Consider the following 16,108-nt stretch of genomic DNA (forward strand, 5'->3'; position numbering starts at 1 on the left):
AATTTGGTGTTGATCTGGTATTTTCATGTCACATACTTACAAAGTAGACAGGTGCAAAATATAGCATGTTACAGGCCTCCACAAGGAGAAAATGGAGTGATAGTAACTAGCAACCCAAGAACATAAGAATTAGGAGCAGGATTCAGCCATTCGGCCCCTCGAGCCTGCTCCGTCATTCAGTAAGATCATGGTTGATTTTCGACCTCAATTCCACTTTCCTGCCCGATCCCCATATCCTTTGAATCCCCTAGAGTCCAAAAATCTATCGATCTCAGCTTTGATATACTCAACGATTCAGCATCCACAGCCCTCTGGGGTAGAGAATTCCAAAGATTCACAACCCTCTGAGTGAAGAAATTCCTCATCTCAGTCCTAAATGGCCGACCCCTTATCCTGAGACTGTGACCCCTAGTTCTAGACTCTCCAGCCAGGGGAAACAGCCTCTCAGCAGCTACCCTATCAATAACTGTCTCTCTAAAAGGGCCAATTTTGGCATACAACTCCTTGATGAACCATTCCAGTTAACTGCCCTCCCTGTCCCCACCAGGTCAACATCAACAGAGGAAACGGTTAATATCACCATTTGCAAATAGAACAATAAGGCGCTTTCACCTTGATGCAATGCCAACGGCTGCAGACGTATGGTTCTCCTGTTATTGATGGCAATCTGGAAGATAAATGCCCTAACCTCAGAAGCAATGACAGCAGTAGAGACTCTGATGATTGTGGCTCTTGCAATCTGCTGTGAAATTAACTGTTTCCATTGTCAACTAGCGGCTCAGTGGGCAGCAACCTTGCCTGAGGCAGAAGGTTGTCCCACTCCAGAGACTTTAGCACAAAATCTAGGCTGACGCTCCCAGTGCAGTACTGAGGGAGCGCTGCACTGTTGGAGGTGCCGTCTTTTGGAGGAGACGTTAAACCGAGGCCCCGTCTGCTCTCTCGGGTGGTTGTAAAAGATCCCATGGCACGATTTCGAAGAAGAGCAGGGGAGTTCTCCCCGGTGTCCTGGGGCCAATATTTATCCTTCAATCAACATCACTAAAAACAGATTATCTGGCCATTATCACATTGCTGTTTGTGGGAGCTTGCTGTGCGCAAAATGGCTGCCGCGTTTCCTACATTACAACAGTGACCACACTTCCAAAAGCACTTCAGTGGCTGTAAAGCACTTTGGGACGCCCGGTGGTCACGAGAGGCGCTGGAGAAATGCAAGATTTTCTTTCTTCTGGCCGGCCAATTTCTCTGAGTCAGTTCAGTCAGTCAGCACACTTGCCTTGTTGTGAAAAGTAATGTAGCGGTGATATGCATGTATTTCGCTACACAGAGCCGGCTCGGTGTCGATTCTCACACCCGCTGAGCATATCAAGATTAGCAATTGGCATGTGACATGAAACTCTTAGCTCTGCAACCCCTATTTGCAGAAGAGTCCATAAAGGCATTCCTGCCTTAGTTCACAGTAGCACAGCACGATCCTCGGTGTCATGATGTCGAGAGGCTGCATGCAGCCACAGAAGAATCCGACACCGCTTCCCAAATCAGCCTGCGATTAATCACTAATGATTAATAAAAGGTGGGAGAAAGTCAAATGGAAGTCATTTTAGCATAATGGGCTCAGGATTGCAAGTTACAAGGTAGACGGGGTATAAAGTTAACCAGAGTTTCAAGTCCCAAGACCAAGACTAAATACATATAAAACCGAGAAGACCTAAAAAATTTAGGAACAGCCGTTAACATCTGAAAACATTTGCAATGGATCACACACAACTGCTGTGGACATCTTAAGAAGGAAGCTTTACACCACAAATCAGATAGTGTAGCGGTTGCAGGCGGAGGTCGGTGGAAGTAAACTTTTAAAACAGAATTAAGTTTAGATTGCGCTCATTATACTTATCTGGGGAGCGTGGAAAAAGAGCACGAGAATAAAATGATAATTCTTCGCGGCCCAGTGATACTCGATGTTGGCATGACAACACATTAAGGGGAACTTTAACTCACCTCCCCTGTGTGGCAGAAGCCGGGGGAGGGGAGGCAGTTAAAATGAAGCGGGTGATTTACAAACTTCTTTCCCTCGCCGATCTGGCCGACAGCAATGTTATAATTGCAGGCAGCAAGGACATCCGTCAGAAACCAGCGGGGTCCTCTTTAAATATGCAGATGACGTCAACAGGGTCCGAGCTGCTATTTTATTGAATCATAGAACAGTACAGCACAAAAGGAGGCCATTCGGCCCATCGAGTCTGCACCGGCTCTTTCGAAGAGCAATCCAGTCAGTCCCACTCCCCCGCTCTTTCCCCACATCCCTGCAAATTTTTTCTCCTTCAAGTATTTATCCAATTCCCTTTCGAAGGCTACTATTGATTCTGTATCCACCGCCCTATCAGGCAGCACATTCCAAATCCTAACCACTCGTTGCGTAAAAAGGTTTTTCCTCACGTCGCCTCTGGTTCTTTTGCCAATTGCCTTAAATCTGGGTCTTCTTGTTATCGACCCTTCAGCCAATGGGAACAGTTTCTCTTTATTTACTCTATCTGAACCCTTCATGACTTGAAACATCTTTAACCCGAGGCCTGAGCAAAGGTGGATTTCCAGCCAGGCCAAAGCTGCCGGGAACAACCATCGTGGCCACAAGAAGAAGCCAAGTAAGTTTTTGTTTTTAAATTTTCTTTTTAGTTTCCTTGTGGGCCAGGAGGAGTAGGCATGCCCCTCCAGACTAGACAAGGAAGCCTTGGGCCACCCCTACACCAGACTTCAGACGCTGCCTCCACCACCAACACCCCCCCCCGCCCCACGATCTCTCAATGATCTTATACCAGCCTCAAAACAACTCCAAGTCACATGCAACTTTAGAAGGCATTCCCGAATGATTGTTGGCACTTTGTTGAGATACTTTAATGGCCAGTCTCAACGATCATTAACGCCATCATTTATATAATGCCTTTAAAACTTTTCCCTACAATACAACAGTGGGGAAACTGCAACAATATTTAATTGGCTGCAAAGCGCTTTTGGTCATCCAGAGGTCGTCATAGGTGCTACATAAATACAACTTCTTTCTTTCTTTCCTTCCCAAAGTGCTTCACAGGGGACAAAAAACGGGTGCCCTGCTGCACCGGAGGCTTCACAGGTGGAGCTGAAAGACGCGTTCAAAGTTTAGAGGGGGCTTTATAAAATTGGGCGAGTCGTAGAAATAGAGGAGCGTAGTTTCATCGGAAATGGCATTTACAAACGTGAACGGGGTTCACGCCAAAGTTGCGGTGGCGCATGTGTGAGAAAGGCCCCGAGGAAACTGCTGCCGTTGGGCATCATTTCAATTGCCAGCTGTGGCTCAGTGGGCGGTGCCCTCGCCTCGGAGTCAGAAGGTCGTGGGTTCAAGTCCCCACTCCAGAGACTTGAGCACATAAAGCTAGGCTGACACTCCCAGTGCAGTACTGAGGGAGTGCTGCACTGTCGGAGGTGCCGTCTTTCAGATGAGACGTTAAACCGAGGCCCCGTCTGCTCTCTCAGGTGGTTGTAAAAGATCCCATGGCCACTATTTCGAAGAAGAGCAGGCGAGTTATTCCCCGGTGTCCTGGCCAATATTTATCCCTCAAACAACATCACTAAAGACAGATTATCTGGTCATTCTCACATTGCTGTTTGTGGGAGCTTGCTGTGCGCAAATTGGCTGCTGCGTTTCCTACATTACAACAGTGACTCTACATCAAAAGTACTTCATTGGCTGTAAAGCGCTTTGGGACGTCCGGTGGTCGTGAAAGGCGCTGTATAAATGCAAGTCTTTCTTTCTTTAATAAAATGATCCTCTTATACAAAATGCAAGAGAGAGCGATCTATGTGGGCAAGAAGTGTGAAGAGCAAATCACATGGGGTGGCACTCCAGTGGGGATCACGTGGAAAACGTACTTCAATATTATAAGCAGGCCTGCCATGTCAAACACTGTAACACGAACAGACTATGAAGCAGTCAGGACACCTAAACTACAATTCTCAACATTCCTGTCTCTAATCACAGGTGCAGATAGTGGGAAAGGGCAGTGCAGGTGTCCAGAAGTAAAATCCTCCAAAATGCTTAAATATATATATATGAATGAGAGAGAGAGAGAGAGAGAGAGAGAGATATATAGAGAGAGAGATCTATATAGAGAGATATGTATAGAGAGAGAGAGAGAAAGAGAGAGAGAGAGATAGATATAGAGAGAGAGATCTATATAGAGAGATATGTATAGAGAGAGAGAGAGAAAGAGAGAGATAGATATAGAGATATATGTATAGAGAGAGAGAGAGAGAGAGAGAGAGAGAGAGAGAGAGAAAGGAGAGAGAGAGATAGATATAGAGAGAGAGATCTATATAGAGAGATATGTATAGAGAGAGAGAGAGAGAAAGAGAGAGAGAGATAGATATAGAGATATATGTATAGAGAGAGAGAGAGAGAGAGAGAGTTACAGCTTGCCATAAACAGAGGGACAACCACTAAATATAAGAAGAGTATATATAAATTATATGGAAGTGTATTTATACACTCAGGGATATATCTGTTTATACACTGTATGGATAGATCTGTATTTTTGTGAACAAACATGAATGTTTTTCGATGCTTTGGCAACATAAGATGTAACTTGTCATGCCAATAAAGCGATTTGAATTGAATTGAAAAAAATTGAGAGATAGATATAGAGAGAGATATCTAGAGAGATATGTATAGAGAGAGAGATAGGTATAGAGAGAGAGAGAGAGAGAGAGAGAGAGAGCGAGAGAGAGATATAAGAGATAGATAGATAGTTAGAGAGATAGATAGAGAAATATATATTATATATATATAGAAAATCCAGTTCTCATCTTAACCAAAGGCCTTCTTCAGTGGACCAGTCAGGAATCACAGCAGGCAGGGAACGTTAAAACCTTGGGAACAGGAACCCTACGCTCCCGATGTCGACAGCATACCCAGCCCTGCTTTCAACAGCACCATCTGCTTTAATGAAGCCTTCATTTCACAAGTTAGCCTCTAGCTCTGACAGCACAATCACAGATTTTGTTTCCCTCAGAGTGAGCTAGCAGCCACGTGACCACTGTGTGCTAATAGGGCTATGGTCCTGGCTTGTATTTAACAAAAAACAGAGGAGACACAGCAGCTTGCCATCTGGCACTTTGGTCGTTGGCTTTATCCACAGTGTTATCTATTCAGTTAAATGACAAATTTGCAGTTACACTTCACTATTCAAGTGACAGGGGAGAACACAAATTATATTAACCTTTTCAAATGCAAACATTTGACTGGCAGCCGTGGCTCAGTGGGTATCACTCGCACCTTGGAGTCAGAAGGTTGTAGATTCAAGTCCCGCTCCAGCAACTTGAACACAAAAATCTAGGCTGACACTCCCACTGCAGTACTGAGGGAGCGCTGCACTGTCGGAGGTGCCGTCTTTCAGATGAGACGTTAAACCGAAGCCCCGTCTAACCTCTCAGGTGGACGAAAGGATCCCACGGCACTATTTTGAAGAAGAGCAGGGGAGTTCTCCCCAGTGTCCTGGGCCAATACTTATCCTTCAATCAACATCACTAAAAACAGATGATCTGGTCATCATCACATTGCTGTTTGTGGGAGCTTGCTGTGCGCAAATTGACTGCCGCGTTTCCTACATTACAACAGTGACTCCACTTCAAAAAGTACTTCATTGGCTGTAAAGCGCTTTGGGACGTCCGGTGGTCGTGAAAGGCGCTTTATAAATGCAAGTCTTTCTTTATTGGTGCAAGGGGCTGAGGCGGAGATTAGCTTCATCAGGAGTTCTCGCATCCCCATCTCTAAGCAGACCCTGGCAAAGGATCGGCGAGAGTTCGCTCAGGCGAACATGCCGATCGCAAGCAGACATGGTGCCCACTTGGGATTCCAGGCCGGGATTGTGGTCCGGACCGCCGAAGGGGTAACGCATTATTATTAATAAATACGGTACAAATGGGGGCAATTCCTTGTGTTCCTGGGAAGGGTCCCTACGCTGCCTGACCAGTCACGGCAATCTCTGCCAGGCTGCTTTCCTGTGGAAGGTGCCTTAGATGCACCCTTACTGACAACAGATGCTTGTCACAATCTAACAAGATTTCAATGTGTCCGTTTATATTGTATAAATGATGAAATATCCTCAAGTTATATATTCTACTATTCACTATACTATTTTGTAGAACCGTCTAATGATAAAAATGTCGAAGTATCAGATATGGTGAAATGTAGGGAAAAGAAAGACAGACTTGCACTTTTATAGCGCCTTTCATGACCTCAGGACATCCCAAAGCGCTTGGGAAGTACTTTTTGAAGTGTGGTCACTGTTGTAATGTAGGAAACGCAGCAGCCAATTTGCACACAGCAAGCTCCCACAAACAGCAATATGATAATGACCAGATCATCTGTTTTAATGATGTTGATGGAGGTATAAATATTGCCCAGGACCCTGGGAGAACCCTCCTGCTCTTCTTCGAAATAGTGCCATGGGATCTTTTACGTCCACCTGAGAGAGCAGACAGGGCCTCAGTTTAACAGCTCATCCGAAAGACGGCACCTCCGACAGTGCAGCGCTCCCTCAGTACTGCACTGGGAGTGTCAGCCTAGATTTTTGTGCTCAAGTCTCTGGAGTGGGACTTGAACCCACAACCTTCTGACTCCGAGGCGAGGGTGCGGCCCACTGAGCTATGGGAGTGGGGGTGGGCAAGAATGTTGATCATATTTTGAAACCCCAATATGCCTCAGTGCTGAAAGGGTTAAACTAACTTCCACCATACTTATTAACACTGATTACACGCCAAGCTAGAAAACTAGCTCCAAAAAATCCTGTCACAGCACCCAAAAAGCTGACTGTTCAAGAACAGCCCCGATACATGAAAACAAGTAGTTACAATGGGTTAGGAAACTTAATTGGTAGACATGCACAACATTCCTTCGCTTGTGTTGGAAGAAACAAAAAGTTAAATATGAAAGCAAGAAGGGGAAATCCAAATGTTGAATGGTCTGTGGTTATGTTCCTCTGAAAAAAAATTGCATTAAAAGTGATACATTCTGGCTCACTAAGAACTTCTATACTTCCTCATTAATACATTTCTTTTGTTTAAAAAGGCAAAAAAAAGTGACATTTGCATTTAACAGACCCAACTAGATCATCATTTGCCAAATGTTACCGCAATTGTCACTCCCACAACCAAGCACCTCCCCTCCCCAATGTCTTCAGTTCACAAAGGCACTCTTCACCCCTCCAGTTCACAGAGACACTGCACCCCATCCAATGCCCCACCCTCTCCACCCCCCCCCCCGCAACCCTGCCAGTTAATCCAGGCACTTGACCTCCTAAATCACAACCTGGCACTCTTCGCCCCCTCCAACTCTTCAGCTATTCCCCTCCCCAATTTAACCTGCTAATCCTTCCTCTCTCCCCAGAGTTCTCACCGCCCACCTCTCCCACAACTTAATACTGGCACTCGCTCTGCCCATACCCGCTCAGCGAATGTCTCCTTCCTCCCCCACCGCTCTTGGCTTCTCCCCTTTCCCATCACGTGCCGTCCACAGCTTCTGTCCTCTTTCCTTTACCCTTCATTACCTCCCATTTCTCTCTCCCTTCTATTGCCATCTATTTATTTCCCTCCTCTTTGCCATATATTTCCTCCTTCCCTTCAACTTTTACCTTTTCCCCCTTCTTTCACTGCCATCATTTCCCCATCTTGTTGCAGCCCATTTCACCCAACTGCTATCCAATCTTCTCTCTCCCCTTGACATTTACTCTGCCCCAACCCCTCCCCTTGCCCTGCTCCCCTTCCTTGCATCTCCCCCTGACTTGGGTCCAGTGTCTAAGGCGCTGGGTAGGTCCCGCTGTGCGCCCACGCTGATGGCCAGCTTTGCATACTGTAAGCGAGATCACTGGAGAAAGCTCCCCTCTAAAGTCGGCAGAGGCAGCAAAGCTGGCCATCAGCACTGGGAGCACACCAAGACGAGGAGTGCTGATGGCCAGTGTATCAGCCACTGTAGTCAGGGGGCATGGGGCTGAGGGTTAGGTGGGGTGGATGGTTGGGGGGGTGGGGGGGGTCTGGCACTGATTTTGGCCACCAAAACGCTGACACACTGGCGTCAGCAGGAAACACTGATGCTTGGGATGTATGCACTGTGTCCCTGAAAAAGTACAGGATACACCACATAAGTGGCTCATTCTTATCGTTCATGCAACAGAAAATAAATTTAGATTAGCACTCTAAAAAAGAACTAAACTTACTTACTTAAAGGGGCTAAACAAAAAGGACAGAGTGGTTTCTTTCTTGTGAATCATCTTCACCTGAAAAAAAAAATTAATAACTTCAATAAAGTATCTATATCTCCATGAACAAAGTTTTCTGGCAGTCACACATTACAAGGCTGTAAAATCCTATTAATATTATAGCAATAATTCTACATAGAACATAGAAAAATAGGAGCAGGAGTAGGTCATTCAGCCCTTCGAGCCTGCTCCACCATTCAATATGATCATGGCTGATTCTCTATCTCAATACCATATTCCCGCTCTCTCCCCATACCCCTTGATGCCTTTTGTATCTAGAAATCTATCTATCTCCTTCTTAAAGATATTCAGTGACTTGGCCTCCACAGCCTTCTGTGGTAGAGAATTCCACAGGTTCACCACCCTCTGAGTGAAGACATTTCTCCTCATCTCAGTCCTAAATGTCCTACCCCATATCCTGAGACTGTGACCCCTCGTTCTAGACCCCCCAGCCAGGGGAAACATCCTCCCTGCATTCAGTCTGTCTAGCCCTGTCAGAATTTTATACATTTCAATGAGATCCCCTCTCATTCTTCTAAACTCTAGTGAATACAGGCCTAGTCGGCCCAATCTCTCCTCATACGACAGTCCAACCATCCCAGGAATCAGTCTGGTGAACCTTTGCTGCACTCCCTCTATGGCAAGTATATCTTTTCTTGGGCCTAGGCTATTGTTTATCCTTCCCGCATCCCTCCAACAGTGGCAGCTGGCATTGTGGAATTTTCTTCCTAAAACTCTCTGCCTTGCTCACTGTTCCACCACATTTAAAACGCATCCTCGCAGCTCAACTCTTTGAGCACACCTTCAGTCACCTCCTCTAACTCTACCACTCAGTGTCCATTCTTCTCTCTCCCCCCTTTCTGTAAAGCACCTGGAGATGGGATGGTCAAAACATTACTCAAAATCAAACCTGGACATGAGATAGACTTGCTGGGCAGGATTTTCATTGGGCCGTAGAGGCGGGATTGGAGGCGTGCGGGGGGGGGGGGGGGTTAAAGTCGAGAATTCGGGGGGCACGAACCCATCCCGCCCCCAACCCGCCTCCATGCCAATTTCAAAGGAGGCGAGTACCCGCCCTGTGCTGGGACCCGCCTACCCGAGGTAGTTAACAGGCAGTTTTTAGCCTAATCCCTATTTTTAATGCTGAAGTGTGGGATTCCCGACGGCGCCAAACCACGCCAAGTTTGCGAGGCGGGCCGTCGGGTTGAAGGACTTGGAGGGGTCGAGATGTCGGTGTTCAGGTGAGCGATGTGTGCATGAGTGCAAAGGTAAGTGTGTTTGGTGTGTCTAAAGTGTTTAAAGAAGTTTAAATGACCTTTTCTTACCTTTACAGCCTTCCTTCCTTTAGGTCTCGGGAGCCCCTCATCTCACCGGCACAGAAAGCAGAATGGCTGCGAACTGTCAAAAGTGACAGCCTGCAGCTTTCTGTGCAGGAGAGATTTCTAACTGAGTCTGTGGAGAAGGACTCAGGTTAGAAGTAAGACTGTCAGTGTTTGACAGCTTCAAACAGCTGTGAAACACTGATATTTCATCTGTCAAAACCTCTTGACCGATGAAATTTCAGTCTGTGACGTCACCTGTTGCGGGTGGCCCTTAATTGGCCTGCTGAGCCTGCTCAACAAGGTCAATGAAGTTAAAATCGCGTGGATTGGCCACATCTCGATGGAGGCGGGAGAACAACCCCGAAAGTTGTAGTCCCGCCTCCATCACATCCCCTGAATGAAAATCCAGCCCGTTGAGTCTTCTGTTCCAGCTCGATCTTTCAAATGATCTTAAAACTGGAAGATTTTATCTTCCTCCTAAATCTTCAAACTCAAAGTCCAAAGAAGCATCGCCTAACCACTAGCTCCTGATTTACCTCAGCTCCAATTTTACTCCTTCAACCATGGGCCTAAACCCTTCATCTGGGTCTTTCAATAAAATAAATTCAGACATTTAAAAAAAAAATGTGGTTTATGCATGGTGGCCCTGAATTTCCTCAGGGTGGGTGGGGGGTTGTCCTAATCTTTAACCGTAATTTCAGCCATTTAGACCGTTATGGCAGGAGATCAGACAACTCCTGCAGAAATTCAGCGCCAGAGTGCACACTGCCAGAGGTATGGCCAAGAAGGAACCGCTGAGCACAAGTGACTGGATTTTCCCTTGTTGGGAACTTCCGCCCACCCTTGCGGCCAAGTGTGATCCCTAGGCTGGCTTCGTTGGCCGTGCAGGATGGGCTCCTGGCAGGATTCTCACCGCCAAGAAAGAGCCTGCCACGATCGAGGCGGGAAATGGGGCAAAGATGTCGCGAGGTGCTGCTTCGGCACTAGACAACGGTGCGAGTGACCTTAAAAAGGGACAGACCAGCCCCATAGAGGGAAGGCAGAAATCGAGACCTACTAAGGTAAGTGCTGGGGGCCAAATTGGAGGGAAACGAGGCTCTCTCCCTCCACTTTGGGCATTGGGGCCACTAATGCCGCTACTCTGGGCAGTAGCAGAAAGAGGGAAAAAAGGGAGGCAAATGGTCGAGGAGACCAAACCACGACCACCACCACCATTCGCCTGAATGGTTAGGGGTGGTTAGCAGCAGTCCCAGCAGGGGCATGGGGAGGGAAATCCATGTCTAACCGTGCCTCCCCACCCCGCTGTTTCCGCCACTGTCCCATCCGATGTGGAACGGGAGAGCAGAGGTGATTCCAGCCCAAGTAATCACAAACCTTACTTTTTAAAAAAAGGTACTGACACGATCCCAAAAGCTTGCGTGCTTTTTGAACTACAGGAAACTCTTTCTTTTTTTTTTATCCGGCACCAACGGGACCGGCGTGGTGCCGGTTGATCAAAAAGTCCGGATTACAGAGAGGTATACTTACTAAGGTACGAGAGCCCCGTACACGGCCACAGATCCAGGCGTCCCTGTTGCATGGCAACAGGTGCAGGAACCCCGGTTACACGGCCACAGATCCAGGAACCCCGGTTACACGGCCACAGATCCAGGCATCCCTGTTGCATGGCAACAGGTGCAGGAACCCCGGTTACACGGCCACTAATATGAAGTAAAACTTACCTGAACCTACTCCTGAATTTTGCCGGTTAAGAGAGATTTCCGGTTATTTAGGCGCCGGTAAAAAGAGAGTTTCCTGTACTGTGCTGGCCCAATAAAAAAGTAATGCACGATGTTCTGTCAGTCAATTTTGATTCATGTCTCGATTTAACTTGACCCAGAATCAAAGGAATGGCCACTTAATAAGTTCTATGAAAATGTAATGATGTGAGTTTGAATTAATTAACGATACATTTCAGCCCATGAGCATGAATGAAAATATCCAGAAAGATTGGGAGAGTGATTAAGAGACACATGAAAAGTAAAACTAGTTTGCCTGGCGAGATTTAAACATTAAAAAAAAACTGACACTTAATAAAAATAATAAATTCCATACCGTAAATTGTTCCAATACTTGCATGGCATTCGTTAGCATGCATTCAGCTTTGAAATGGTCACTGCTGTTTAAATACCCCATAGGTAAAATGCCCTATCAAAAAACAAAATAAGTATAATAAAATTGATGCACGAGACCAGAAATGAGTTACCCAGAATATCTGAAATAGTTGCTTTAAGTTTTTGGTGAAGAAACCTTTCTGGTTGCAATCGATTCAGGCTACATTTGTTTCCAAAAGTATAAAGAGCGATCAATAACATGTCCGAGTACTTTGCCTTTCAGAGTTTTACTTTAAAACATAGTTAACAGTATGAAGCAAATTATAGACAAAATAAAGAAAATTTGCTGGACTGCCCAAGCAAGACTGTGGTCAGATTTCACGGATACACAGAAAAATAGGAGTAGTCGGCCATTCGAGCCTGCTCCGCCATTCAATATGATCATGGCTGATCCTCTATCTCAATACCATATTCCCGCTCTCTCCCCATACCCCTTGATGCCTTTTGTGTCTAGAAATCTATCTATCTCCTTCTTAAATATATTCAGTGACTTGGCCTAGACAGCCTTCTGTGGTAGAGAATTCCACAGGTTCACCACCCTCTGAGTGAAGACATTTCTCCTCATCTCAGTCCTAAATGTCCTACCCCGTATCCTGAGACTGTGACCCCTGGTTCTCGACCCCCCCCCCAGCCAGGGGAAACATCCTCCCTGCATCCAGTCTGTCCAGCCCTGTCAGAATTTTATACGTTTCAATGAGATCCCCTCTCATTCTTCTAAACTCTAGTCAATACACGTGCTGTACACTTGAACAATAGGATTTGGTCTCCCGTTACAATGGGATGCGGTGAGTTTATAGTGTTGCTGGATTACAACCGATCAAAAATAACGGAAGTTCTTTCTGGGAGGATGAACAAAAAAAAAAGTGCTTGATGTTGATAATCCACCTTAAATTAAACAATTTGAAAAAAAAAACTCCCAATTTTGTCCTTCATTTTATGAGGTAAAGATGTGCAGCTTACTAAATTTGGAGCAGATTTGATGGACCAGCTGGTCTTTCCCTGCTTGTCAATTTTGTACAAACTTCATTTCACACAGTCTTGCGTAACTAAAATGTCACGCTGCCTCCCCTCCAAGGTCTTTGAATGGCAGCACCCTCTACATGCTGAAGGAGCAAGTCTAGGTTGAGGACATGGAAAGTAAGTCACTGCCGGACCATTAAAAAGGACTTTTCTTTCTTTCTAAAGTCAGCACCTTCTAAATGCGAGGAAAATGTTTCTTTTCTTTGGCGCCAAACATGGATACCGTTGCCTGAACAAGTGCTCCCAGTGCTGCGCTTCACTCCATGGAGGGATTCCAAAAAGGGAAGACAAGTTAGTAACAACCGTCACAAAGAAGGGACTGGTCAAAGCAGGTACGGTAGCATAGTGGTTATGCTATTGCTCTAGTAATCCAGAGGCCTGGATTAACGATCTGGAAACGTGAGCTCAAATCCCACTACGGCAGCTGGGGAATTTTAATTCACTTAATTAAGTAAATCTGGAATTAAAAAAAAGCTAGTGTCAGTAATGGTGACCTTGAAACTCCTGGATTGTTGTAAAGACCAATCTGGTTCACTGATGTCCTTTAGGGAGGGGAATCTATCGTCCTTACCCGGTCTGGCCGATATGTGGCTTCAGACCACAGCAATGTGATTGACTCTCAAGTGCCCTCTGAAATGGCCGAGCGAGCCACTCGGTTGTGCTAAACCGCTATGCCTTCACCACACGGACTGCAGCGGTTCAAGAAGGCGGCTCACCACCAATTAGGGATGGGCAATAAACGCTGGCCTTGCCAGCGGCGCTCGCATCCCGTGAATTAATCGGCATAATATTCTGTACTGGCTGAAACTTAATTAATGATCCGGCGACGCAAGTTCAAATCCCACCACTAACAACATGGACCAGTGCTCCATCCAAAGAATGATCCAGTTTTGTAGCATGGCATAAACTGACTCTTAGAGTCTCTTATTTTTGCAAGTGACCAGACTTCACGATATCTGGTCTGGTGCCACCCAACGTTTTCTTGGACTCGCTCCTTCGTGAGGGTATATGCACACAGATGCTCCTGGCCCCAGTTGAGAGCTCTGATCATGTTTAGAAGGGGTTTATGCCGTGCTTTAAGCGGCAGCCAAGACATTTTATGCGGCTAACGGCTGCACAGAAAGTCTTATTGAATCACGCACAAAGTTTCAAACCAAAAGCCTTCAAGCTTACAGTAATGAATCATTACAAACACGAAACTGCGTCAGAAGTGCAACTTTCCAGCTGCTGCATGTGAAGTAGATGGGGGAGGCTCCTATTAGCGAGAGCGGGACCCGTTTCTGGCTGGAGCGAAGATCACCTCTTACAGAAGGAAGGTACTGCAGGCAATTCAGGGCCAGTGTGATCTCCAGGACTAGTTTCCATCGCCTAGATGGGTTGGAGAGGAATTTCCCAGATTGTTTCCCCCCCCCACCCCCAAATTGGCCTGGGTGTTTTTAATCTAGTTTTCCGCCTCTCCATACATACTCTCCACCCCACCCGAAACCATGGGCTGGATTTTACCAGCCCTGAGTGGCTTGCTAGGCCATTTCAGAGGGCAGTTAAGAGTCAACCACATTGCTGTGGGTCTCAAAGCTGTCAAAATGCTGACAATTCATCTGTCAAAAATTTTTCGACAGATGAAGTGTCATACGCTGACGTCATGTGTCACCGGCTTTCCATTAATTGGCCGATAACAAGGCCAATAAAGGGAAAATAGCGTGGGCTGGTCAGACGTCGCTGGAGGGGGGACTGAAACCCGGAAACCAGAAGTCCCGCCTCCAGCACGTCTCCATTGAGAAAATCCAGCCCCATGTGATCTCCTGGGAGAAGCAAAAACCAGATACAAAGCCCAGGCCATTTTTGGTAAGTGTGGAACCTTTGTGATTTGCTCCTCTAATTAAATAACGAGAACACAAAATCTTAGCTTACCACAGAATTTAGAGGAAAGGGGACTCCTATTAGAGCAGCCATCAGGGCAGCTATATCAGCCTGTGCAATGCAAAACAGAAACAATTAATGGCAAACGCTCATGGCGACCAGAAATCAAAAAGCGACGTAAACTCCCGTACTTCTTCTGAAACCAACAATTAAAAGGCCCCGTTAACAACCATGGTGGCTGAAGTTGGTATCACCATTCAGAAGTACTGTAGTACAACACAAATCAGATGATGAAAATTAAAGGATTGTCACAGTTTTACTTTCCCCAACTTGTCAACCAAGAGAGTGAGTGAGAGTGATCTGTTCAAAATCATCCGTTTTCACCAGTCATTAACTGCATGGAAATGGCACCCATCAGCTTTTCTTCCCTTCCTCGGGAAGCATTTTACCGCTCCAATGGTGCCCCCGTCTTAGATTAGAACAGATCGTGTGGGTATTCGTGGTTGCGAATCTTACAGCCAACCGGTTGGTGCAAAGCCCTGCACCAGGCAGTCTAGTGTACCCAGCAACGAGGCCAGGAGCAGCACTTACGTTAAGTTAAGAACAATTGTCTGCCATTGCATTTCAATAAAGAACGTCACAAAACCAGCGACGTTGGTGCCTTGGATAGAGAGAGAAAATGGCGTACAAACACACAGGGCAGCAGGGGAGATAGGGGAAAATTATAAGAGGTTTTTAAACATTCAAGCTCTATTATATTCACAAGAGATCCGTTAATTATCAGTATTTTGAAAATTTGTATTTATATTAGAGATTTACTTAGTAAACACTCCAAAAACAACCTGCACTTTTGAGAAATTACTTTGCAGTTTCCAGTAAAATGAGAGTTTCTGTGAGGTACTGTAGCAAATTTGAAAATATTGCTTTATAAGAAGGATCGTCATACTCATGATTTAACATTTAAATGTTATTTTCTGTGCAAGGTACATGGTATTCTTGTTTATTCAGTTGGATAATTTGAATAAAGGACAATTCTGTCACACAATTTGCTAAATTTAGTTTCAGAAACAATTCAACTTGTCCTTGCAGTACACAGCAGATAAAAACTAACACTCCAAGAACATCTCAAACACTGGGAGTCCTGTGCTCATGTAACGTGAAGTGGAAAGTTTGTGTGCAAATCATGGCAAAACGCAGAGACACAAGAAATATTGGCCCGGCATTTGCGGTCAGCAGCAAAGCAAAGGCGTTCGCCGCTGGCCCCGAAGTACGCTCCGCACAAGGACCTCACGATCCCTGTGTCAAGAACTTTGTGTTTTCCGACCTTCAATTCAAGTCACCGGACTGTAGTGGGGATCCCCTTGTTCGAACTGCTGTGATGTCAACAGGCTGCCTAAGCAGCCAATCAAAACGCAGAATTCTCACAGACAGCAAACAAGGAAGTGAGTAAGCGCTTAAAATTCTAACTTTT

General features: G+C 45.9%; 1 protein-coding gene across 3 annotated transcripts in view; it reads right to left on the reverse strand.

The window, feature by feature from the left end:
- The window catches only part of pign (phosphatidylinositol glycan anchor biosynthesis, class N), a 154,009-nt gene that overhangs the window by 82,687 nt on the left and 55,214 nt on the right, over positions 1 to 16,108 (reverse strand). For all 3 annotated transcript variants that reach the window (XM_085989264.1, XM_085989265.1, XM_085989266.1), the window contains exons 11-13: positions 14,689 to 14,748; positions 11,699 to 11,791; positions 8,245 to 8,300 (exon numbers count right to left, since the gene is read on the reverse strand). In XM_085989264.1, the coding sequence (XP_085845390.1) occupies positions 8,245 to 8,300; positions 11,699 to 11,791; positions 14,689 to 14,748 (209 nt within the window). The remainder of the gene's footprint in view (positions 1 to 8,244; positions 8,301 to 11,698; positions 11,792 to 14,688; positions 14,749 to 16,108) is intronic.

This window comes from Somniosus microcephalus, chromosome 5 (genome assembly GCF_052327205.1).
Source record: "Somniosus microcephalus isolate GS21.2 chromosome 5, FLI_Smic_1.0, whole genome shotgun sequence".
NCBI lineage: Eukaryota > Metazoa > Chordata > Chondrichthyes > Squaliformes > Somniosidae > Somniosus > Somniosus microcephalus.